At 46.3% G+C, this 24,512-nt stretch overlaps 1 protein-coding gene across 2 annotated transcripts in view; it reads right to left on the minus strand.

Annotated features, from left to right (window-relative positions):
- Positions 1-1,924: 1,924 nt before the first annotated feature.
- TBCCD1 (TBCC domain containing 1) overlaps positions 1,925-24,512 on the minus strand; it is a 256,809-nt gene continuing 234,221 nt past the window's right edge. Inside the window, exons 7-8 of one of the 2 annotated variants that reach the window (XM_086955448.1) lie at positions 12,012-12,129; positions 1,925-2,345 (exon numbers count right to left, since the gene is read on the minus strand). In XM_086955448.1, the coding sequence (XP_086811574.1) occupies positions 2,325-2,345; positions 12,012-12,129 (139 nt within the window). In that variant the 3' untranslated portion in view covers positions 1,925-2,324. Of the gene's footprint in view, positions 2,346-11,999; positions 12,130-24,512 lie in introns of those variants that run through there. The other variant, XM_086955449.1, reaches the window with a different exon arrangement.

The raw sequence follows: 24,512 nt of genomic DNA on the forward strand, positions 1-24,512 counted from the left end.
GGTAAAGGTGCTGGTTTGTAAGCGAGCACATTTTAAGCTCCTTTTCCACAACCATCAAGCCCTCCATGCTATAGCTCCACACTAGTAGTGTGGTAGAGGTTACCTCTACAACCCCACTAGGCTATTTAGATCAGCAAAACAAGCAACATTTCTTACTAGGAGAATCTATTGGGCCACATTGGAAGCCCCTCATATAAGTATCTGGCTGCCATTTATTCTAATGACCTCCCACTGAATCTGTAGCTTTCTACGAGTCTAATGCAATTTAGAGCTTCTTAAAACCTGATTTTTCAAGTGTTAAAATGTGTGTGCTAGTGCTTTAAGATAGTTGGGATCCCCTGACTGATCTTTCCTGCTACTCTTCACTGTGACCTTTTTGATCGTGCAAGGATATCCTTCGGGATGAGTGTTGCATGCTATCAATCAGTACAACATAACAGTATGTCTGCTAGGAACTGGGAGGTGACATCTTGTTTGAGCGTGCAAGTGAGAGACCTTGAAATGAAAAGAAACAATATACCTAGAATGCTCTCCCTTAAGTATCAGCTGAATATAAAAAGGAGCAGATTTCAAATCCAATCATCCACCACATGCTATTACTAGGGGCGACGCCACCTCAGACCAAGCCACTACAGGTGATGACAGCACATGCCTGTCTGACACGCATCTATAGAATGGACCGCGGGGCACCCCCGTACTCCCCCCCCCCTCTCACCCTCCATCTGCTGCTGGTGGGGTTTCCCAAGGGTCGAGCACATTACACGGAGCGAATGCTGCAAGCATGGTCTGAATGTTCATTGACGGACATAGGCTCCCTATTCCTCGATGAACAACTTCAAACCTTTGAGACGCTCATGGAAAATTTCGACTTCCCTAGGGGACAGTTCCTTCTATACAGGCAGCTCATGGAAGACTGCCGCAAACTGTGGCAAACAATAGATACAGAACCCCCTACACACCCGATAAATCATGCAGTACTACAGATGGGCCCCGGGCGACACTTAGTTACATGGATATACAAAGCCATACAGACCCTTCAGCAACCCACTCTTGCACCCCTACGGGAGAAGTGGGAAAAGGACTTCCGTAGGCCGCTACATGATAGGGAATGGACTTGTGCATTGGAATCCCCTAAAAAAGTGTCCCGGAACTATAGCTTTAAAAACATACAACTGCATATATTACACTGAGCGTATCTTAGTCCTGAAAAGTTACAGAAATACTTCCCCGGAAGCTTCTTCACTTGTACCAAATGCCCGGAGCCTAATGCCTCATTTCAGCACATGCTGCCCGGGGCGACCCGCGGACGGCCGGGTCGCCCGGCGTGTCGCAACTGGCTGCCACGAGCGGATCATACCTATCTTTCCATGGAGGTGACCTCCAACACACTCCCCCATGTCCTCCCTGCACATGCAAAACCAGCAGCCATGCCACAATGCATCAACCAGGTGATTACCCCCAAACTGTAGCAATGTACGACACAGTGTACCCCAGTTCTATACCAAGTTTCTTTAAGTTTATATTACTGCTGGCATATCACCACCCCTATAATATAGTGCTAGTAGAGAGAGCACGCCTCATATCCCAGCGTACACCAAAGGCTGCCTCGCGTGGGTGCTGACACTACCCCACCACTTGTCCCTTAGACCCATCATCGACTCTGAGGCTGCGCAAGAGATTATAGACCACGATGTTACTTACCCTCATGCCAAGATGCAAAGTGAGATTGAAATTTCTCGTGCCTACCAATGCCATTGTTACTGCTGTGATGTACGTAAATACAGAAAATACCAATCCAAATATTTTTCACAAAAAAAGGAGCAGATTTCAAATACAACAGATTTAAGCTCACTTATGTAAAAAATATACTGTACCAATTAATATGTAATTTTGAATTGAAGCTATTACAAATGACCAAAAAAAAATTATCAAATAAGTTTATTATGATTGATGCAGGTGCTATGCCATACCAAACAAATTACAAAGCAAAGCTGTTGGTTAATATTGATAAACTAATTAACATTTTCAAGTATTACACAGTATGGCAAGCTATGTCAAAAGTCCTGAAAACAGACAACTATGTAAACTAGGTAAATATTAAAATGTGCATTAAAATAAACACTATTACAATTTTAATTCTTCAAAATGCCCCTACTTCCAAATGTCTAAAATCCCATATCATAGAAATTCCAAGGTCCAGTATTGTCCTAATGTCAGTATCTTCTCCTGTCCCAGCCGTCGCAGTGCAGAAAGTTACAATTAGCATTAGCATGGAATGCTTTAAGTTGTCATATATTAAAAGATGAAACTGAAATTCTGGTTTGTCATCGTGCATTTACATAACTCTGTAAGAAAACAGACACAAACACAATTATTTCAAATAATTACACTGATGCTTTGTCATAACTTAATTACAGTATATTGTCCTTAGAAGTACAGAGGTATAGGGGAACATAAACAAGATACTAAGTTATCGAACGTGATTTATTTTCTTGTGTATGGGTTGTTGACAAGTTCAAGAGTCTCTAGTGGGGCAGATAATTTATGCTGCAACCTGATCACAAGCCGCAGGTAATCAATTGAGAAAGTGGGGATTCAGGTAGAATCCCCCCAAGACTTACATAAAAATTACGAGTGGGTCAGTTCAAGACTGTGTATATTTATGGACAGCAAAATGTATTGCCAGATTATCTGTCAAACGATCAGTTTGATGAAGAGAGAAATGTGAGTTAGCGGAGGAATGCAGAATAATTTTCCACTTAACAGCTACATGGTTGTCTGAATACAATGAGTCTATAGAAGCTAATGCTAAAATAATAATGGATGGGAGCTTCTGATGGTGATGAGGTGCTTATGGTAAAGCATTTAATAGTTATGGGATGTCCCTAGAAAAACCTTAGTGCATGTTTGCAACCATTTTCAAAAATTAAAAGAGCAGCACACCACTGAGAACGATGTTGTGTTCTGATAGATTGGGGGGTCTAACCGTATACCAAGAGGAAACTGATCTATCTATCCATCTATCCCATGAGGGGCATGTAGGTATGCAAAAAGTTACAAATAACCTACTGGTGGACATCAATGGATAAAGATGTGGGAACTTATGTTAACCGGGGGACCATGTACAGGTGTGAAGACAAAACTGTAAAACTTGTCAATGTCCCATGAAATATGTAGAGCCGCCAGAAAAACCATAGTTGGAATTGGCTTTACTGGACCCATTAATTCCATAGAGCATGTTGAATAGTGATTATATCATCAGCAATTAAATGGTTAGGTAAAAAGAGTCAATCAGTTTATTAGGGAGACCATTTAACAGGCACTTAAATCACATGAATAAAACACTAAAGGGGTATATTGGGAGTTAATAACCCAATCAGAAGCATACTACTCCCCATCAATATAAATCACAAAAAAGTATGCCTAGTCATAAAGAGCATGTCTGTGTATATGAAACAAATGCATTTTTTAAGACAAGAACCCTCACCCCATCCAAAAGTGGCAAGCTTCATTATTGGGTCCCCTCCTCGCACCAGGACCGAAGGGGGAAGTCGTGGTGTGAGGAGGGGATCCAAGTTTGTGGGTGTATGCGAAAAAAATTCCTTTTTTGGGACAAGAACAGAACCTAAAGTCCTGGTGTGAGGAAAGGACCCAATGATGAAGCATACCACCTCTGTGTGGGTCAGGGTTCTTGTCCTAAAGCGGGATACGGCGAAATCTGGTATCATTGGCTCTGGAGCCCTTCAGGGAGGCACTACATCTGGCTCCGAATGCGGGGCCTTACACACTGGAGCCCGATGTGGAATGGTGGCATCTCTCAGAGACGGAGGAGTCACTGCTCTCGAGCCAGAGACAAGGCTGGACTCACCCGCAGTGACGGAGTTGGAGCGATCTCATTCCTAAGATGTCGTCTGGGACACCAACTTCAGAGTTGCATCCTTCGAATAGCGACGCCAAGAACCATGGCGCTGCTTCTTGCCTCGAAGTGTGTGGAGTCGGCGACTTAGAGCGGGTCTTTGAGCTCCTGTGACCTATCTTCTGCTCCTTTGCCTTGACTATGAATAATTTGGACTCAATCTCCTTCAGTGCCTTTGGATTCATGTGCTTGCATGAAGTGCATGTCCAGACGTCGTGGTCAGATGAGAGACATCACAAGCAATCTTCATCGGGGTCAGTGATGAACATCTGGCCCCCACATTCTCTGCAAGGCTTGAAACCCGACTTCCTCAGAGTAGTCATCTTCATCTTCGAACAACAACAAAGTCGCAACAACAGCAACAAAGAAACTCCCAGAAATGGGGAGTCTGGGGAAAAACACGTTACGCGTCAACGGCGCAGAAAAAAAGGAACGGACATCAGCACTCCAACGATGTCTTCTTATGGCTTCAAGGACATCATGTGGAGTCACGAGCGGAGTTCTATTGTGACGTCCTTGTCGACGTGAGAAAGCGGAGGAGAAATTAGGGTAATTCGGCGCATTAGGGTAATTCAAAAGGTGAGGAATCCACAGGCAGGTGTATCCATCAGAAAAAGTAATTTTTTCACATGCACAGATATGCGCATGCCACCTTAGGGTGGGTCAGGGTTCTCCACACTATCGGAAAATACCCTACGCCACCTTGGGATGTAGACGCTAGTCATGATTCACCATACACTGCTGGCAGAGCTAATCTTTTATTGCATTTAAGGACCCCGTTAAGTAGTTCACAATCAGGAAAAGGCTCTGATGCTCCAGCCAACTGCAGAGGAAAGGACCCAGGGCACTTGTCAACTGTGCTTGTTGCTGTACCGCATGGAGTTGTCCATAAAAACCTGCACCTGCCTCCCCTTGATGGACGCCAAAGCAGCCTTCAAGTCCAGACAAATGGCCTGCAAATACATTAGACTGACAGGAAGCCAGGTTTCCCCTGGAGACCAGAGTCCTCCAAGCTCCACCTATCCAGGCACAAAAAGACCTCATATACGGAATGGTGAACAATGTCAAACACTCACGGCCAGTACAGAGATCTGGACCTAAATCCATGTTTTTTTTGCTCGCCACCCCAATTTGGACCCAGCCATATGCAAATAAGTATTGACCCTGCTTCTAAGGAGTTAATTACAAGAAAGGGTAAACCCGGAATCATTGGGACCTGGGTACTAGACGATATGTGTAATAATGGTCCCAGTGTGTTACTGGCTTTCACGTTGGGAGGGAGAAAAAGGATTCTTTAAAGAACACAGGTCATGAAACAACATGAAAGGAGAAATTCTCCCATGTCAAGATCATGTTGGCCATGGGATTTTGCCCCTTGCGGCATTCATCTACCATCTTTAAAGATCGGTAAAGACCGTTCGGAATCTGGGCGTGACATTTGATAGTAAACTTACTATGGAAGCGCATGTGACGAAAACAGTAGGTTGCTGTCTGGCTATTATTAGATCTTTGCAGAAGATTCTCCCTCTGCTGCCACCCTCGGCGCATGCATTAACAGTTCGCAGTACTATTCTTAGAAGACTAGATTACTGTAATGCCTTGTTACTTGAGTCCCCTAACTTCCTTCTTGATAGGCTGCAGAGGATTCAGCCTACGTCAGCCAAATTAGTGCTTGGCTGGCATAGAAGGTCCTCTTTTCTTTGGCCCTGGCTGAATTGCATTGGCTCCCACTGAGACAGAGTCCAGTTTAAGTCTCTTTGCTTGGTGTTTAAAGCCTTGAATGGGCTGGGGCCTGTTTCCTTTAGAAAGAAATTCACATGGTATGTCCCTACGAGAACCCTCCGCTCCTCTGGGGCGAAGTTGGGAAAGGTGCCGAGATTTAGGAAAGTTAGATCAGGCGGCAGATATTTTGGGGTTTCAGGTGTCAAGCTTTGGAACACTCTGCCTCCTGAACTCAGACATGTGAATGACCTTCTCCCTTTTAGAAGGAGACTAAAAACCTGGTTGTTTCCGAAGAGTTAGGTGGCTCTTGTGATGTGACTCTGAACTGCTAGCGCCAGAATGCCTGCCATGTGACAGTGCACTCTAGAAATACAAAAAAATAAATCAATAATCTTTTCCAAATCACCAACATTTGTGCCTAATTCTCCTACTTTTTCCAGAATTCACTGGCTCGTTTGGAAATCGCTCCCTACAGTGTCTACCTTTTTTCTTTATATCCCTAAAAAGGTGCTTTTATGTTGTACTTTTAGGCAAAAACCTAATAGAGGTCAAAGATGTGTCCTATTTGTCGCTGTTGGAGGACAGTATGTATTTTACAGAGAGATCTCTTTGATCCCTGTTGGCTCTCATGCTATCTCCATCTGACTCACATCCAAGGAAGGGTCAGGCATGGGGATCTCCTGCACTGCTGACAGTCATATCTTGGGTTACTATCGGTCCTCACTGAGACCAACAAGTATATGAGTGACAGCATTTGTATCTTGCTGTTTGATGGCCTGTCTTTCTTTCCTGGCATCTAGCCCCCTAAACTAGTTAGTAGAATTTGCTAGTTACCCTTTTCGGGCAAAAACTAATCATGTGCAGGCTGAATTATTACAGCACATATCATGTGTGTCGTTCCTGTTGTGGTAGTAAACACTGCAGTGGGCTACTTTACGTTACCCTAATACTTCGACTGCTGGCCCTTGCTCCAATTTGCTAGGGCACTATCAACTGATCCAGGTGCAGTCTACTTCCTTGCAGTTGTGGACATGGCACGACAGCTGCTATGATGACTCTAATTAGCAAATAGTGTGCAGTTGACTGCCCTGTTTCTGTCCCTGGGGCGGATGCATTGCCCCTTCCTCAAGAGCATGATACACTGATGCTTGTTTGAGGAGCACTGTTCTTAGCTGGGGGTGCACTCACTAGACTTTCACCTGCACCTTCTCAACTTCACTGGGCCCCCTCTCGAAGATCAAAATTCTGTGGCTCTCACGCTGCAGGTGGATATTCGCCCCAATCAGTCAAAGTGCTGTGTCCATCCACAGTTATATATGCTGGTGTGGGTGAGTCACATGGACCTCGTTCCACAGTCTTCCCCAGTGAGGCTTCACTGTGGTTCTGCCTCTCCTCCTCCTTCTAAGATGGCGACCCCAAGAAGGAACTGCTGCTTCCGCCTCATGTGCCTCTCCACTCTCGCTGACAATCATCTTCTATTTTCCGCACCCCAGGAAGCTCCTGGGAGTCTCCGCCAGCTCACTCCGTAATGTTGTCCCTGCTCAAAGGATCAGCTCCCATCAGCCCTGTCTCTTCAAGATGGCACCAATCATGTCCACCCAAGCCGACTCAAGGTCCATGAATGGTTAGACCATTTTGATCCGTGAGCTGTTACGGTGCTGACAGTACAGGAGTTAGCGCCAGTGATTTAAGCTCCCTGGGTGGGTGCAGGGTGCCACTGAAGGCTGTTGTTATTGGGGAAAGAGTGGAGGTAAAGAGTCTAACATCTTCTCCATTCCTCCCCCTGCCCTCCTACAGTTCACACCTGTCAACCTAACATTTTTAAACATTCTCTGCAGCACTTTCTTTTTTAAAGTTTTTTCCACTGTATATCTACTGCAAATCAAGTAGCCTTCCAATGTGGCAATATTATTGCATTCAATTAGCCCACAGCAGTATACCCTGAATTTGCCTTTTCTCTTCCTCAATTTCATTCCTGTGCCTCCTTTGTACCTGTTTGAGATATATTTAATTCCAAAACTCACTCACTAATACTTGTTCAGAAGCCCATAAGCAAACTTTAGCACCGACAAGAGCCCACCCTCATCTTTATCAAATTGCCTAACTGACCTGGTGGAAGGTTTGATTTAAAAAAGTATACTATCCAGAAAACGGTAAAGGGAAAAAATGTCAAATGCCTCTTTAAAGGGAAACAATCTGTATCAAAGGTGATTGCACAATTACTGATCCTGAACATGGAGGAAGAGCCAGTGTATCTATGTAGGTAATAGTATTTGTATAGGAAACCTAGTTGGACGACAATGGAACACGAAAGGGTGGACAAGAACTTAGACATATGACTTATGAACATATACAATGAGGCAGAATATTTGGAGAGTGTGGGTTTCTATTTAGTGAAGAGGACATATTACCCAACGGATTGCATCTTTAGACAATGTCTATTGGGACATATTTTAGGATAAAAATAAGTTGTAACAAACAGGCAGGAGATCTAAAACTGACATTTAGAGTTAAGTGTAGGGCTTAACTCAGGGTTGCAGACATTATCATCAAAGGCTCTTCGAAGCAGTGAACAAAAGCAAGCCCCTTGAATATGGTGCCGAAGAAGGAATCATTTTTTACCTGTAATCCTAATTCTTCTCTAAGGGATACTTAATCACTGAACTGTCCTAACCACGAGCAGGATACTTGAGCACTTTTATACAAAAATCCATAGTTTGCTATCCTTTTACGATGCAGACTATGAAGCTACCGTGGCCCTATTTCTTCTCACCCTTCCTTAAAAAGATTTGTGAAAGATTTTTGTCATGTCACTGAACATAATGACCTGTTTCTACATTTTAAAAAGAAAATAAGTGAAAATGACCAATACAAACCGTTGCGATGTAATGTAATGTGGATTTGTAGAGCATTGCTTGTCACCTGTGAGGGTATCCAGGTGCTGAGTATGTCAGAGTAGGTGTGTGGTGAGGTTGCGCCCAAGTACAGATACTCAATGGTCCCGTAAGAATAAGAAATATAACTGGAAATCAAGAAGTGAGGAGGTGGAGGAGGCCCTGATGTGTTGGGGTTGGTAATTCCAGGAGTTGGCAACTTGGCAGGCGAATGATCAACTTCCTGTGTGGATGCGGTTTATGAGTGTGATGCTGTGCAAAGTTGTCTAGTGGGTTGGTGGAAAGGAAGCTGGCGATTGATGTATGCAGGTCCCGTGTTGTGTAGTGACTTGAATGCCTGTGTGAGAGGTTTCAACTGGAATAGGTTTTGGATGGGGAACCAGTGGAGCTCTCTGGGAGTGGAGTGGGTGCGGTGCAGGAGGTTGAGGACGAGTCTGGTAGCAGTGTTTTGGATGGTTTGAAGTCTGTGAAGAAAATGGGTTGGGATACGTGTAATGCATTGCTGTAGCCCAATCTGCTTGTGATTCGGACCTAAGTGATGATGCTATATCTGGTTTCCAGTGGGAGCCACTTAAAGATTTTACGTAACATGTGGAAGTATGCGGAGGTGATGGCGTTGACCTGGTACTTTATGGTGTGGTTGGTGTCCAAGATGAGGCGTAGGTTACTAGTGTAGTCAGTTCGAATTTGGGGGAGCACCAGGTGGAGTCACAAGGTGAGCTCTTATTTCTGAAGATCATCAGTTCAGTTTTGTGGGTGTTGAGCTTGAAGCAGTTATCGTTCATCCAACTAGCCACAGAACACTCTTATTCCCCACTGATCATCAATAACAACAACAAAAGAGTGTTCAGAGCTCGTCGGGAAGGACAGGTTTCAGAGCACAAAGAGAAGAAAGTAGAAACACCCTCTTGGTGTTTATAGAAGGCCCTCACTCGCCGACCTGGTCGGTGACATGCTTCATCATCGGGCCCCACTGGGAGTGGCCGAGTGCCGAGTGCCACCCCAGTGTGCTTCAACGCCAGATTTACTGCAGAGCGGGTTGATGTGAAGTTGTGAATGGCTAAGTGGTTGTGTAAGTGACTAGAGAAAGTGTGAGTGGTGAGATTAAAAATGCCTTAATTGTATCAAAAAATTCCTTTATTGTCTGATCAATAAGACATATTAAAAATATGTGTAGGAAAACTCAGCCAGATAAATTGAGTGGCTTGTTTCCTCTAGATTTATATGCTGGTCAACATGTTTCTGCCAATGTCTGTGTTAATTTACCTAGCATTCGTCAGGACCAATAGTGTAATAAACCCCGGCGGTATGGACGCGCTAAGGCCCACCCTACCAAGGCACGTGAAAGTGAAAATAAAAATACTGTCAAAAAGAAGTGCAACAAAATAGTAGGTTCTCGCAGGTTAGGAGACCACACAAAAATTAAAATGCACTGGACAAGTGTGAAACTATCACACCATAGACCTCGGGAGGGGGGTGGTGATGCAATTAGCACACCGCCCTCAGCATCTAGCACCCGCTTGGTAATTGCGTCTGCCCTTGGTAACCGGGTCTCGTGACTCGCCCAGCGCGCAAACATTGGTCAACTTAGCTAAGGTGGATCAGGTTTCCGCCCTCCATAATCCAATTGGAGCCCATGAGCCAGCTAGCATGCAACTTCAACAATGTTAACAAATTAATCACCACCTGCATGGATACCCTGGCCCCCTGCAAACAAAGCCATGAAACAAAAACAAGATCATATGCCAGCTTGTACCCATTTCAGTCTCTTCATCCACATACACTTAGCACTTCAAAGCACAAACAACTCAACTCTGCCGGACTCGCACTAGCACTCATCCCACGCATACACAAAAGCAGAACAGGAGGTCTTGCTTTTTCATAAATTGATCCTAAAGCATGGAACAAGCTCCTGCAACCTATTCGAGCCTCCTCCTCATAACTTGAATTCCACAAGAAGCGGATGACCTAGCTCTTTAAGTATGCCTTTCTGAGGCTAGCCTCACACATCTGCTACAGCGACAGGATACCCCTCACAGGAGATAACGTGCAATAAAAATACAGGTAACATAACAGCCACACACTCGTCACCAGGCTACACAGAGCGGGAATACAAGGACTAGCACTAAAATGGATAGCGTCCTTCCTCTCTGGAAGAAGACAATGTGTCAGGCTCACCCCATTCACATCAGAACTCAAGGGCCTCATCTGCGGAGTTCCTCACCATTGGGGAAGAAGGAGCTTATTTAAAAGACTTGTCAGGTGACTCAGCATCGAACTGGGGCATTTGAAAAAGGCGCACAGCCGAAACCGGTCATGCAGTCTAGTTTTCTGAATAAAGCAAACATTCATACCCCTCTGTGTCCTCTGCTCTGCTCTTTTGGAGGAGAACGTTAGTTGATATATATATATATATATATATATTACTCCAACTCAGCAGTCTAAGACAGCTGGGTTAGAGAGGTTTAAAATGTGCATGTCTGGCTGGCAGTCACAAGACAGCGGCTAAAGAGACATGCGCACTTTAAACTTCAGTACACCCCACCAATCTTCCCTGCTGCATTATTAACCCGGTCCAGACACTCGGTTCAGGACGAATTGGTGAAAAATAAAATGGTAATAAATTAACTTTATTACGATTTTATTTTTCATCTCTGTGGCTTTTCTGGGGGCATTATTGCTAGTGGGGAGATGCACCTCTACTCTAATGGAGGTGCCGCTCCTGGATAAGGTCACACAATATTTTACCCTTCTGACACTGAAATGACAAGGGTCTGATTTAAAAAGGTAAATGCCATTGTGAGGAAAGATGCTTTTGCTTCCCCGAGTGGCTAATCGAAAGGTGAAAATCAATGCAATACCTCACGATTAGCGCAAAGGATTTGATAGGGGGTCCCACAGCACAGGAAATTAATGTTGAAGGGGGTACCACTAAGAAGAGAGGAGAGGGTGTGACATTGCAGGCAGAGCTGCCGACTTTGGATCTAGAGCACCGGGTTCGCCTCAGCTCAATATTCTTTGATTTTGGGAAAATCACGTAATCTCCCCGTATACAAATGCGACCTTTGTAAAGTAACGCAGTACAGATACCATGGTATCGAGTTCTTACTAAATAAAACTGTCGAAAAAAAGAGCAGGCTGTGATGTGGAGGGTGTAATCCTAGTTTTAGTTTCTTGCAGTGAAACTGGAAAAAGAGATATACATTTTTTTTTTTTTAAAGCAACATGCTTGACAAGGCGTCTCTGTAAATTACCTCTATTTCTGATTTCAGTAACCTCTATTTTATTTTTTACGACTGGTGTACACTTTAAAAAAAATGACACTCACTAGAAGCATCCAAAAATAATCATTAAAGGGCTGTCAATATTTCAACAGACTGTTTACAGTTGGCCCTAAATAATGTCCCTGTTCGAACATTTGATACTATATACAGTTAGAATAAGATGACAGAAAAATGAATTGCAGTCTATCCTGTTACCTGCTTGGAACCTGTAGCTGGTGGTACAAGACTATCCAGTTGCTGCCTGTTACCAGTTTTAATCAGCCATTCGTTAAACTTCATCTCTACGAGCGCCTGGAATTGTTTTCTTTGTTCCCTGAAACACATTAAAAGTAATGCGGTCGAAATAAAGTTAATACTATTATTAGAATCTGTAATGAATAATTAATCGATCATTACCAACACTGGTAGGAATATATTTAGTACAACAAAGAGTAAAAATAAAAAAATATTCAAAGATACAAAGTCAATTTAAAGCCTATTAAAGAGCATAAACATAGTTGTACTTCTGAATTAATTCAACGCATATTTCAATAACACTGCAGTAAAGTTATTAACCCACGTCCCCATGTTGCGAGCGGGTCAAACTTGTTTTTATATATTGAAAAGATGTTAGCAATTTCCAAAAACGTACAGAAGCGAGAGCAAATGGGGAGCGTTATTCACTGCTTCACTTCCAAACACTTGGACCCCTATATTGCTGCAGCATATGTTCCTTTTCTGTGAGAGAAAGCCTATACCTGAATAGACCAAGGAGTACACTTTGGTGAGCAGAGGAGCAGATCAAGGGTAGGAGCAGTGCCTGGTGCAAATGGGATAGCTGCACTAGCACATAGTGAAGGAATTCATCCACGAAATATGTTGATTAAATATAATTTATTGCGACAAGGCAAGTCACATACAGCTGAATCCCACAGTGCGACAGCATCAACTGATTCCCCTCGAGCTCTACATGCCACATGGAATTATTATGGACATTCTGTCATTAAAGCTGCACTAACATAAGAATATAACACATCTTTCCCCCATTGAAATAAACGTAACTTGTTAGCATAACTAGTTTGTTCCCTATATTAGACATGTAACCCAAAGAGATGTTTAGAAATAACACATTTTGATGTAATGATGGCACAATGCAGTACAGATAAATTACATAGTCCGTGAGGGTAAATCCTGACAGTTTTCTCGTCTAAAAAAAAATTTACATGATCATTTCTTCTGGATTTTTTTCTGTACTACAAGAAACTAGTCTCCAAATGTTTCACTTGTCACTGCCCTCACAAATGACAGTATTACCAAGAACTTCCTCTATTGGGGGAGGAGTCACGCACTGGTCCAAGATGGCCGCGTGAGTGCTCGGCTCCGCCGGACCTGGCCCCCCTGCCCCAATATCCTGTCATTTCTACTGTCGCCTGACCCTGCCGCTAGTCTGCCTAGGTGAAGCGGTCAACGGTAACGCGACTCCGGCCCGCTGTGACATCGGGGGCCGGAGATACACCTCCCGACGTTAGAGGCATGCCGTCCGTCTGGAGCCTGAAGCCTGAAGCTCGATTGCTGCAGGAGCCAGCCATGAACGCAACAACACCAGGGCCGACACCGGAAGTCGCCCGTCGGGCCCCGGTACCTTTGACATACTGCCTGCGGCCACTGCTGGGAGTGCTGTTGTGGGACCCCGCCGCTGCGTCGTGGAGCGGCTTAAGGGCGTAGGGACGGCGCACGTTGTGAGAGCGCGATCGGAGCTGGGGAGCGGTAGGCAGTCTGGGGCATTGATCGCTCCCGGTAAGGTCGCACTGTTGGAGGGGCCCGCCCGCACTTCCCTGGTGGAGGGACCACAGTACCTGTGACAAACTTTCCCCCTCACCTCCTAGCTGGAGGACCCCGGCAGCAGTGGGGAGAAGTGCGAAGGAGCAGTGGAATGTTTTGGCCCTTGGGTGGGGGGGGCAGTCTGCATGGTGGCCCGCACATTGGTTTGCTGCCGGCTGAGACCCCCTACGACCTGGTCACGGGCCCGGCCTGGTGCCTGAGTGGTGGCCGGATTTCTTTCGTGCAGCGACAGGGGCGCGTTGGTGCTGGCCCAATGACCTACTGGGTGGAGGAGAGCCCCTGCTGCGCCATCCTGCTTGACCCCATCTGCGGTGCCGTCTCCTCCATCGGGAGGCACATCACGGGGGCACGTGAACTTGGTTTACCGGTCTGCGGGGCCGGATCGGCTGCCCTCCCGACGTTGGTGGTAGGTCGGTGGCTGGAATCTGGGGGCCTGGCCTGGCGCAATCTGTGACTTCGGACCGGCACTTTTGTTTTTTTCCCCTGGGAGATTGTGTGGCTGGGGTCTGGCAGTGTCCTGCTGGATCTGCGGCACTCATGCAGCAGGCTTCACCTGTTCTCCATTTCGGAGGTCCGGCCGCTCCCAAGTGACCGCGGTCTTTGATGCCGGTCTCGTCCGGTGACTCGTTCTGGAGCTCCAGCTCATTGGGCACGTTGACTGGTCACCCACTGTTTCTTGGTTGCCTGCGTGACGCTGCTACATTTTGGGGAATAGGAGAGGCCTGTGGGCCCCTGAAGAGGCATCTCTGATGGCGACTAAACCCGACGTTGACAAGCAGCACTCGAGGTCTGCCAAGGGGTCTTAGCATATCCAGACCAACAAGCTGGACCGCTACACGATGCCCAGGAGGTCTCTGCCAGAGCTGAGGAAGATTCAGTCGTTAGGGGGAGACTCCACCGGCTGAGCCGGCGCTGCTAGACGTAATGGCGGCTATCGATGGCATCAAGTCATCCCTGGGACAAAAGATGGAATCGCTGGACAATAAACTGAACACGGTCACCATCGAGGTCAATCTCATACGTGCGGACCTTACGAAGGCAAGTGAGAAAGTCAAGTCTCTAGACATCAAGACCGCCAGCTTAACGGACTACTTGGCTTTGCTTCAGCAGGAGGTTCGGGACTTCAGGGCTGCCAGCGACCTAACCATTCAGAAACTGGATGAGTATGAAGGGAGGGCTAGACGGAACAATGTTCGTATTATTGGTGTTCCCGAGAAGGCCAGCCCCAGATTTGTTTGTTGAGGACATCATCCTTAATCATCTCAAACCTAAGGGGCTGGGCAACTTCTTCACGATTGAACGGGCACACAGGGTGCCGGGGGAGAGACCCAGGCCTGGAGCGCCCCCCACCCGATGATCGCGAGTGTGGAACAGGACGTTATCCTGAAGACTTCCCGTTCCGGGGGCGCTCTAAAATATGAAAACGCTACTCTTTCCTTTTTTCCTGACTTCACGCAGGCCTTTCAACCATTTTGCAATGCTTAATGTTTTGCTACTAAGGAAACAACCCTGTATAAATAAAAATGATTGAATATAAAATCAGTATTGATACACTGCTTACTTGGTTGGCAAAGTCCTTTCTCTTTTGTTGGAAGTGAGTGGCTGCTGTTAAAGAAATGTACCATTATACAACACATTTTAAATTAAAAGAAGTAAATCAGCCCATCATAGATGCAGCATTCTCCCCAGCACAGTAGCATGCAAATGAATTATGCCACACGGGAGCTGTGGTCAAGCATTTCTTCTGCATACACTCACGTACTGCGCATTACATCATACTTCCCATTACCCACACCCCAACTCCCCGCTTATTACGTATTTCCTCTTCAGAGCCTGCCCAGAACCACGAGGGTCCTAGTGAGCATAACAGCAATATGCTACATCTCCCCCTTTGTTGAATAAATAGTGGCAGAACTCACTAAAATCATATTTCCTCGATTAATCAGCCCGGTGCCCGGATTTATAGGCCGGTGCGGGTGATCCGAGGTGATTGAGTTCCATCCCAATCAGGCAACGGCGATGTAGGCTCCGGTGCTTGAGCAGCACCTGCTTCTGGGGTCGCCACACACATGGTTTCAGGACTTCACAAGTGTGGCGGTAGGTGTTTAAAATGTGATGTGTCCCGAGTGATTGATTGTCAAGGTTGATGTGCTGTCATTATATGTCTTTTGCACGACACAACCTGTAAAGGAGGAGGGGCATAAGGTATGTCTGTTTTCCATCTTCGTCTCTGCTTAACCAGTACCCGGTATCCTTTAATAAAAACTGTCTCATTGGCATTGTGACACTGATGTACATCTGTTTTCATTTTCCGAGTCTGAGTTGCGTCGGTGTCTCAAACTTTGTTGTTCTGCTCTCGCAGCCATTAGCCTTTTCTCTAGACCAGAGGTCTTCAAACTTTTGTAGGTTGAGCCCCCCAGCTGAATTTTTTTAGATGTTGGGCCCCCCCACCAAGTGACAGAAATTTCTAAAATCTGGTACACTATATAATCGGCCGCCACGCGCATATCAAGGGCCATATCCAGCAAATAATGTTCAACACAATATGTGTTTAGTAAACTGCAGGTTTGTGAGTGGGTGTGGTGAAATGACAGAGGATTATTACACAGCTCAAAAACACAATTTTCCAAGATAAAATATGCGCAAATTGTTTCTACTAGGATGCTGTGTTTTACACATGAGATAGATTAATAATAACACAACCAACATAAATGTGACGGGTGTTCCAGTTTTTAGCCACATAAACTGTCAATCTGTGGATGGATTTTTGCTACTGCCATCCTCAGGTTGTGCTCCACATCCAATCTTGAACGGTACACTGCAAGTGCCGAGAACCCAATCTCATATAAATAGGACGAGCTGAAAGGCAAGAGAGTTTTGATAGCAGTTTTTTCTCAAAGTTGAATATTCTGCAGACATTTTCAGCCAAAACAGTGACTGTAAGGGAGACCGTGTTATCAGATTTTTCGAGCAAGCCCTAGCTCAAGGTTGGTACACGAGAAACAATTCTTCTCTAGAAACCATTAACAAATGTTTTAGGCAGCATTATAATGGAATAATTGCCCACCAACCAGTTATGAATTCGAAGACAAAGGTGAAAGTCCACAGAGAGGGTGCTGAACAAACACCTAATTGAGAATTCCTTAGTGGTGAGATTAGTTGCTTGCCTGAAGCAGTGGGGGTTTAGGACACGTCGGGATTATGTTTAAAAAAATAGAACTGATAAACAGTTAATGATGTTGCCTATTTTACTTCAGAGCAATGTTGTCTGATAGACTTTGTGGTGGCAGGGACATGTTAAGCATTTTGGGTGTCCTGGACCAATACTATTTTGGGTGCCCCTGTTCAGACCAGCTTGGAGATTAATGGTTCACTTTCAGCTCTGCCATACCAGGCTACTAACAGTGCACAGGAGCTATGGTCGAAATTCTAAAAGTGTTTACATCTAATATTCAGAGTTTCACTGTTGTAATAAAGCAGCAGCCTCCTAATTTTACAGTGAATTATATCTGTAATATCCTCCAGTTTCTCATATGTGAGGACCCGTTTTGATCTAAAACAAACTTTTTTATGGTTGTTGCATGAAACAAAAACATTTGTCCGCAAATCGTAATAGACTCTCTCACATCAATCACATTAAAACAAAATGAAACAAAACAGTATTTTCAAGAATCCGTTTAGGAATTATTCCAGGCCATCAGGGATAAAAGAGCTGCCTCTATCAAGGGGCCCCCTAAAAGGATGGATTGCAGTGCATGTAAATGTGTCCTTTTGTAATTTAGGACGAAAACCTTGATGGGGCACGAAATGCCCATACTTGTGTACAGGGGCGCAACTAGACCCAAACTTTGGGTGGGGGCTTACACTCCCAGGGCAGGGCTGGCCCTGGCCCTCGTCGCACACAGTGCAACAACGGTCTGTTTTGGCGCCATCTCCCCCATTTCCTCCTTCTCCATGAATTTCCTCACTACCACTCACCAACAATGCACCTCATCTCTCTAAAGCACCTTTCTGGCAAACAGTACATTTTTTTTATAGCACTACTCTTTGTTTACTTGCACTCAGTTCTGTGATCTGCATGGTGCACGTTCTGTGTAACAGGCACATTAAACCACTGCACTTTGTGGGTGGCAGGAGTGCCCATGTGAGTGTATGGTGAGTGATGCAACAGTGAGTAGGGTAAGAGGAGTGACTGCACAGTGAGTGAGGTGACCATATGAATTTGGGTGCGGATGTAAGTGCAGAGTGGGATGAATGAATGTATGGTTTGTGATGGTCTTATTTGAGTGAGATTGCAGATTGAGTAGTAAGGGGGACAGGTGAGTGAAGTGTCACATGGGTGCAGGATGAGTAGTGTGCTTGTGTGCCTGGAGGGTGAGGTACAGGGTGAATGGTGAATGGCGTGAGTGCATGGGGATCATTTCATTCCAATCTTTATTTCGGCCATTTGGCCATAAAAGAAAAACAATACACATATACAATCACAATAAGTCAATACATTAAAACATTGGAAGTGCATATGTTAAAAATACTATAAAAACTGTGCATCTAAAATTTTAAGAGGGACCCAACACCTTTAAAATACGGTTGCGCATATGCCAAACATTGGTAAGAAATTTTGATAATGCGAGGACAGTTGGGCCAGAGAGATCAGATTTTAAAATCCTGTACATTGGGGCATATTCCCTGCCGCCCATATTCCTAATCAATGGGAGGAGCCAGTATTTCCTCGCTGCCCTGTAGGCTGGACAGAAGACGGCCACATGTAAGTCGGTTTCCTCCATAGCATCACAAGCCAGACACTGCTTCGTGGTGGGAGGCGATGACCAGGTACTTGTAAAGGACCGAAAGGGCAGTGAGCCGTATCTCCATTGGGGAAACAGCTTCCTAGCAAGTACGGGAAAAATAGGATCCAATACCCTCTCAAACCTTTAAAGGTCCTTGCTTTGCAAAAACACAGAGGATAGAGACCCTTCTGCCTGGGCAACTCGGGCCCTAGCTAATTTGTGTTCATGGTATACTTTAGTCAGGGACCTTTTAGAGATATTCAGTGTGGCATTTGCAGGGTCAGTCCATAAGTCAGGGAGCCCTAGTTCCATACAGGTGGATTGGATGTTTTTGACCCAAGGGATACGGGGGTTTTAGATAGCAGCAGGGTGTCATCCGCAAACATGATTGCGGGCACCCTGCTGCCATTTAGTTTGGGGGCGTCAGTATAATCGGTGGCATTCAGGTGGGCGATTACCCCGTTGACGAAGAGGCAAAACAGGGTCGGTGCCAACACACAACCCTGCCTTACCCCTCGGTCAACGGGGAATCTATCGGTCAGTTCCCCCGACCTCCCACACCTCACTCGGGCATAATTATTATGGTGGAGCCTCTGTAAGATTAATAGGATGTCCGGGGGGACGCCCATCTCTGCCAAGACGCTCCAGAGTTTTCCCCTGGGCACCAGGTCGAAGGTGGCCCGTAAGTCCACAATGGGGATCAGTCTGAGTGCATTGTCAAGTCAAGTCAAGTCAATAAATTTGGTTTCAAGGCGCTTGAAGAAGGGTGGGGAATTAGTTGTCAAATATCCACGTTTTAAGTTGCTTTCTGAATGCTAGGTGGTTCTGATTAAGGCGAAGGTGAGTGGGAAGTGAGTTCCAGGTTTTAGCTGCCAGGTAGGAGAAGGATCTACCTCCCATGGTGGTTTTGTTGATGCGAGGTACAGTGGCAAGGGCTTGGTTGGAGGATCGTAGCTGGCGGGAGGGGGTGTAGAAGGACAGTCGTGTGTTAAGGCATTCGGGTCCGATTTCGTAGAGTGCTTTGTGTGCGTGGGTTAGGAGCCGGAAAGTGATCCTCTTATTGACGGGGAGCCAGTGGAGGTTTTTCAGGTGACCAGAGATGTGTTCTTTACGCGGGATGTCTAATATGAGCCTGGCTGAAGCGTTCTGGATGCGTTGGAGTTTTTTCTGGAGTTTTTCGGTGGTACCGGCGTAGAGGGTGTTTCCGTAGTCCAGTCGGCTCGTGACCAGAGCATGGGTGACTGTTTTTCTAGTTTCGGTGGGGATCCAGCGAAATGTTTTTTTGAGCATGCGGAGAAGGTTGAAGCAAGATGAAGAAACGGCGTTGACTTGTCTGTTCATCGAGAGTGAGGAATCCAGGATGACGCCCAGGTTCCGTGCGTGGTCCGTTGGGATGGGTGCTTTTCCAAGGGCCTCTGGCCACCAAGAGTCATCCCAGGCGGAGGGGGAGGTGCCTAGGATGAGGACTTCTGTTTTGTCTGAGTTCAGTTTTAGACGGCTGAGCTTCATCCATTCGGCAACTTCTTTCATTCCTTCATGCAGGTTGGTTTTGGCAGTGTGCGGGTCTCTGGTGAGTGATAGGATCAGTTGAGTATCGTCGGCGTAGGAGATGATGTTGAGGTTGTGTTGGCGTGCGATGACCGCGAGGGGGCTCATGTATACGTTGAAGAGGGTGGGGCTGAGTGAAGATCCTTGTGGTACGCCGCAGATGACTTCAGTGGCCTCTGACTTGAATGGTGGAAGGCGGACTCTCTGGGTTCTTCCGGTGAGGAACGAGGTGATCCATTCCAGTGCTTTTCCTTGGATTCCGACGTTTCTGAGGCGTTGTAAAAGGGTGCGGTGACAGACCGTGTCGAAGGCTGCGAAGAGGTCGAGGAGGATGAGGGCGACTGTGTCTCCGTTGTCCAGTAGAGTTCGAATGTCGTCTGTTGCTGCGATGAGGGCGGTTTCGGTGCTGTGCTTGGCTCGGAAGCCGGATTGTGAGGAGTCGAGGGATTTGTTGGTTTCGAGGAAGGCGGCGAGCTGGTTGTTGACAGCTTTCTCGATGACTTTGGCCGGGAATGGAAGGAGCGAGATGCGGCGGTAGTTTTTGAGTTCGGTGGGGTCAGCTGTGGGTTTTTTCAGAAGGGCGCTGAGTTCGGCGTGTTTCCAGCTTTCCGGGAAGGTGGCGGAGTTGAGGGAGCAGTTGATGACGTCTCAGAGGTGTGGTGCTATGATGGAGTCTGCTTTGTTGAAGATGTGGTGAGGGCATGGGTCAGTGGGGGATCCTGAGTGGATAGAGTTCATCAGGCGGATGGTGTCCTCAGTGGAGATTGGGTTCCAGTCATTAAGGATGTTCAAGGGGGGTGAAGGTCCTGCAGAGGGTTGGGTGGGTTGGTCTTCGGGTCGGTTGTCGAAGCTGTTGTGGATGTCTGCGATTTTGTTGTGGAAGAATGAAGCTAGGGAGTTGCAGAGGGCTTGAGAGGGGGTGATGTCGTTGGAGTTGGCTGAGGGGTTGGTAAATTCTTTGATGATGTTGAATAATTCCTTGCTGTTGTGGGCGTTGTTATCTAGTCGGTCTTTGAAAGCGGCTTTCTTGGCAGTCCGGATCAGTTGGTGGTGTATACGGGTGGCGTTTTTGAAGGCGTCCTTGGTGCTGGTGTTTGGGTCTTTTTTCCAGGCCTTCTCAAGGGAGCGACAGAGCTTCTTAGATTTCTCAAGATCATCTTTGAACCAGGAGGCGTTTTTGCTGCCTAGTTTGATTTGACGTTTTTTCAACGGTGCTAGGATGTCGGCGCTGTTGGATAGCCATTGGGTGAGGTTAATGGCTGCTTGGTCGGGGTTTGAGGAGTGGGCAGGGGGGGTTTGAAGAAGCGATGAGGAGATCTGGTTGATGGTGATTTTGTTCCAGTTTCTTTGCAGGGTGGGTTGGGGGTGGTTGTTGGATGTGGCCTTGTTGTAGGTAAAGTGAACGCAGCTGTGGTCCGTCCAAAGGAGAGCTGTGGTGTGGCTGAAGGAGACATGTTTGCTGGAGGTGAAGATAGGGTCGAGTGTGTGACCTGCGATGTGGGTGGGGGTAGTGACAAGTTGTTTAAGTCCGAGGTTGGCGAGGTTGTCCAAAAGGGTGGTGGTGTTGCGATCGTTGTTCTTTTCAAGGTGAAAGTTGAGGTCTCCCAAAAGGATGTAATCCTCGGAGGGGAGCGCGTGTGGGGTGATGAAGTCCGTGATGTCTTCACAAAATTGTGCGCGGGGTCCAGGTGGCCTGTAAAGGAGGGTGCCTCTGAGTGTGGTCTTGGGGTCGATGTGGATCTGGAAGTGAAGGTGTTCAGAGTTGGCGAGATTGATGTCTGAGCTGGTTGAGATGCGGATGGATTTCTTATGGACGATAGCGATGCCTCCTCCTGTGTGGCCGGTCCGGTCCTTGCGAATGATCTTATAGCCTTCCGGGACGGCAATGGTGATGTCTGGGGCTGATGCGGCGTTCATCCATGTTTCTGTTAGGAAGGCGACGTCCGGGGAGATGGTGTCTAGTAGATTCCAGAGGTCAATGGCGTGTCTGTGGACCGAGCGTGTGTTGAGCAGGATGCATTGTAGGTAGTTGGGGTCGGATATCTGTTGTGTGTTTTCGTAGATGAGGAGTTGTTCTTGGTGCCGTCAAACTTGCAGGAGTTACAGGAAAAGGGTCCATGGGTGTGTCCTGGAGCGGCTTGGACGCAGTTGGGGGAACGGCCGGGGTTAAGGGCTAGGAGGGAGGTGGCAGCATAAGTAATGCGGGTGGGGTGGTCATTGCGTGGACCAGGGGGTCTGGCGCTGGGCGCGGTCCAGGCGCGGACGGGCGTAGACGGGCTTACCTTTGGCGCACCTTCGGCGCACCGTAGCGCGTGGACGCTGCGCGTGGGACCATCTGACATAAATGGAGAGTTGAGGGGGCGGAGCGTGGGAGGGGCAGCAGGGAGGCGGTAGTGTGGGTGAGGGGCGGGTCAGGGGATACCAATAACAAAATGGAGGGTCAAAGGGAAAGCCAGACAGGGACAATGTGAGTGCAGGGTGAGCGGGTGAATCGTGCGAGTGCATGGTGGTAAGTGTGAGTGCATTGTGATCGCAGTGAGTGCAGGAGGAGTGTGAAAGTGAAGGGCGCAAATGAGGAGCGAGTTGCCTGAATGCAGGGTGCATTCCCGGACACTTGAACTAACTCAGCAGGTGATTGACGGCAGCGTAGGGTTTCAGATATGTTAAACTATTGCTATTATGGCATTAACCAGGGATCAGGGTGGAGGAAATACATGTGCTGATCTTGCAACAAACTTCCAGTCTTGTGATTAGGGTTGCCAGTTCATTATTTTGATGTCCCAGGCAGTACAAAAATAAGCAGTCACCTAAAGCTGCATTGTCAGCACTTGTCTGTGATACTTTGAACAGCAAATATAAATAAAAACACTTTTAATTGTATTCTAGGGCTGTCTGAATGATCCATGACTGATAATAAAATGGACCAAAGACAGAAAAGTCACATTACAGATGAATACATACTTCTTTATTTATAAGCATATTTAGTGTCAAGACAAGCAATTTCTAGGCTGTTTAAACAACACATGGCTGGCTGGTATCTTTCTTTTGGCAACTTGAAGCCATGTGGGCATTGCGCGCCTGCCAGTGTAAATTTAAAAGACATTTTGTCTCCTTTCTGCTAAGAGCTTACCATGCTAGGATGGGGTTAAACTGGTAGAGCTGAAATGCTTCAGCTGCAGTAGGAGGCAGGATGTCTCCTCTGCTAAAACTGAAACCAAGTAACGGACAGTCATTTCAGCTGCAGTGGGAGGCAAGGAGTCTCCTCTGCTATGAAATCGAATGGGAAGGAACAGGACTGTCTGTTCCTTTGCTTTCGGTTTTAGCAGGAGACTCCCTGCCTCCCACTGGAGCTGAAGCATTTCAGCTCTAAGAATTAACCCCCTCCTGGGACAGTTAACTCAGCTATTTACATGACAAAAGCATGGGCACGTTGTGCCTTATCTATTTCCCCTCCCTCCCCCCTCGAACCCTCTGTTACCAGAGTTGTCGAATAATAAATTCCCACTTGAAATGGGTGAAGAGACTTGCGATGCAGGACAGTAAAAGACCAAGAAAGTTAAGATCTTCCCTGTGACATGGTTTCGTCCCCCCCTGGGGGGAACACCCCACAGATTGAAGAACTCTGTTCTAGACTGTGTGTTTCTCTCAGATTGCGCCTTTTAAACGCAATTGAAAGTCAGCCATCAATGACTATGAGGCGTATGGCTTCTTTGTCGGTGAAGTCACAGAACTTACAATGAAAGCATCAAGTCTTTCAACAAGCTCATCCATTGTTTCACCACATTTTTGTCTTGCTTGGTTTACGATATACCTTTCATAGTCGACAATTTTACATCGGTTTGTGAGATTTTCTTTAGCACTTCTCTCACTCTATCACCAGCAAGGTTTTTCAAATATTTGATGATCTACCTGTCATTTTCTTCCACTAGCACATCTGTAAAGTCATCAAAAGTTTCGATCCATGCATGGCACCTACACCAATCTTCTGTTTCTTAGAAGTGTCAAAGATGGTGGTGGCTTCATGAACATGGTTGCAGTGTATTTTGCTCTCCTTTCTGCCACCACTGACATGGTTTCGTCCCCCCCTGGGGGGCACACCCCACAGATTGAAGAACTCTGTTCTAGACTGTGTGTTTCTCTCAGATTGCGCCTTTTAAACGCAATTGAAAGTCAGCCATCAAGGACTATGAGGCGTATGGCTTCTTTATCGGTGAAGTCAAAGAACTTACAATGAAAGCATCAAGTCTTTCAACAAGCTCATCCATTGTTTCACCACATTTTTGTCTTGCTTGGTTTAAGATATACCTTTCATAGTCGACAATTTTACATCGGTTTGTGAGATTTTCTTTAGCACTTCTTTCACTCTATCACCAACAAGGTTTTTCAAATATTTGATGATCTACCTGTCATTTTCTTCCACTAGCACATCTGTAAAGTCATCAAAAGTTTCGATCCATGCAGCGCACCTACACCAATCTTCTGTTTCTTAGAAGTGTCAAAGATGGTGGTGGCTTCATGAACATGGTTGCAGTGTATTTTG

The sequence above is a fragment of the Lissotriton vulgaris genome, chromosome 2_1 (assembly GCF_964263255.1).
Source record: "Lissotriton vulgaris chromosome 2_1, aLisVul1.2, whole genome shotgun sequence".
NCBI lineage: Eukaryota > Metazoa > Chordata > Amphibia > Caudata > Salamandridae > Lissotriton > Lissotriton vulgaris.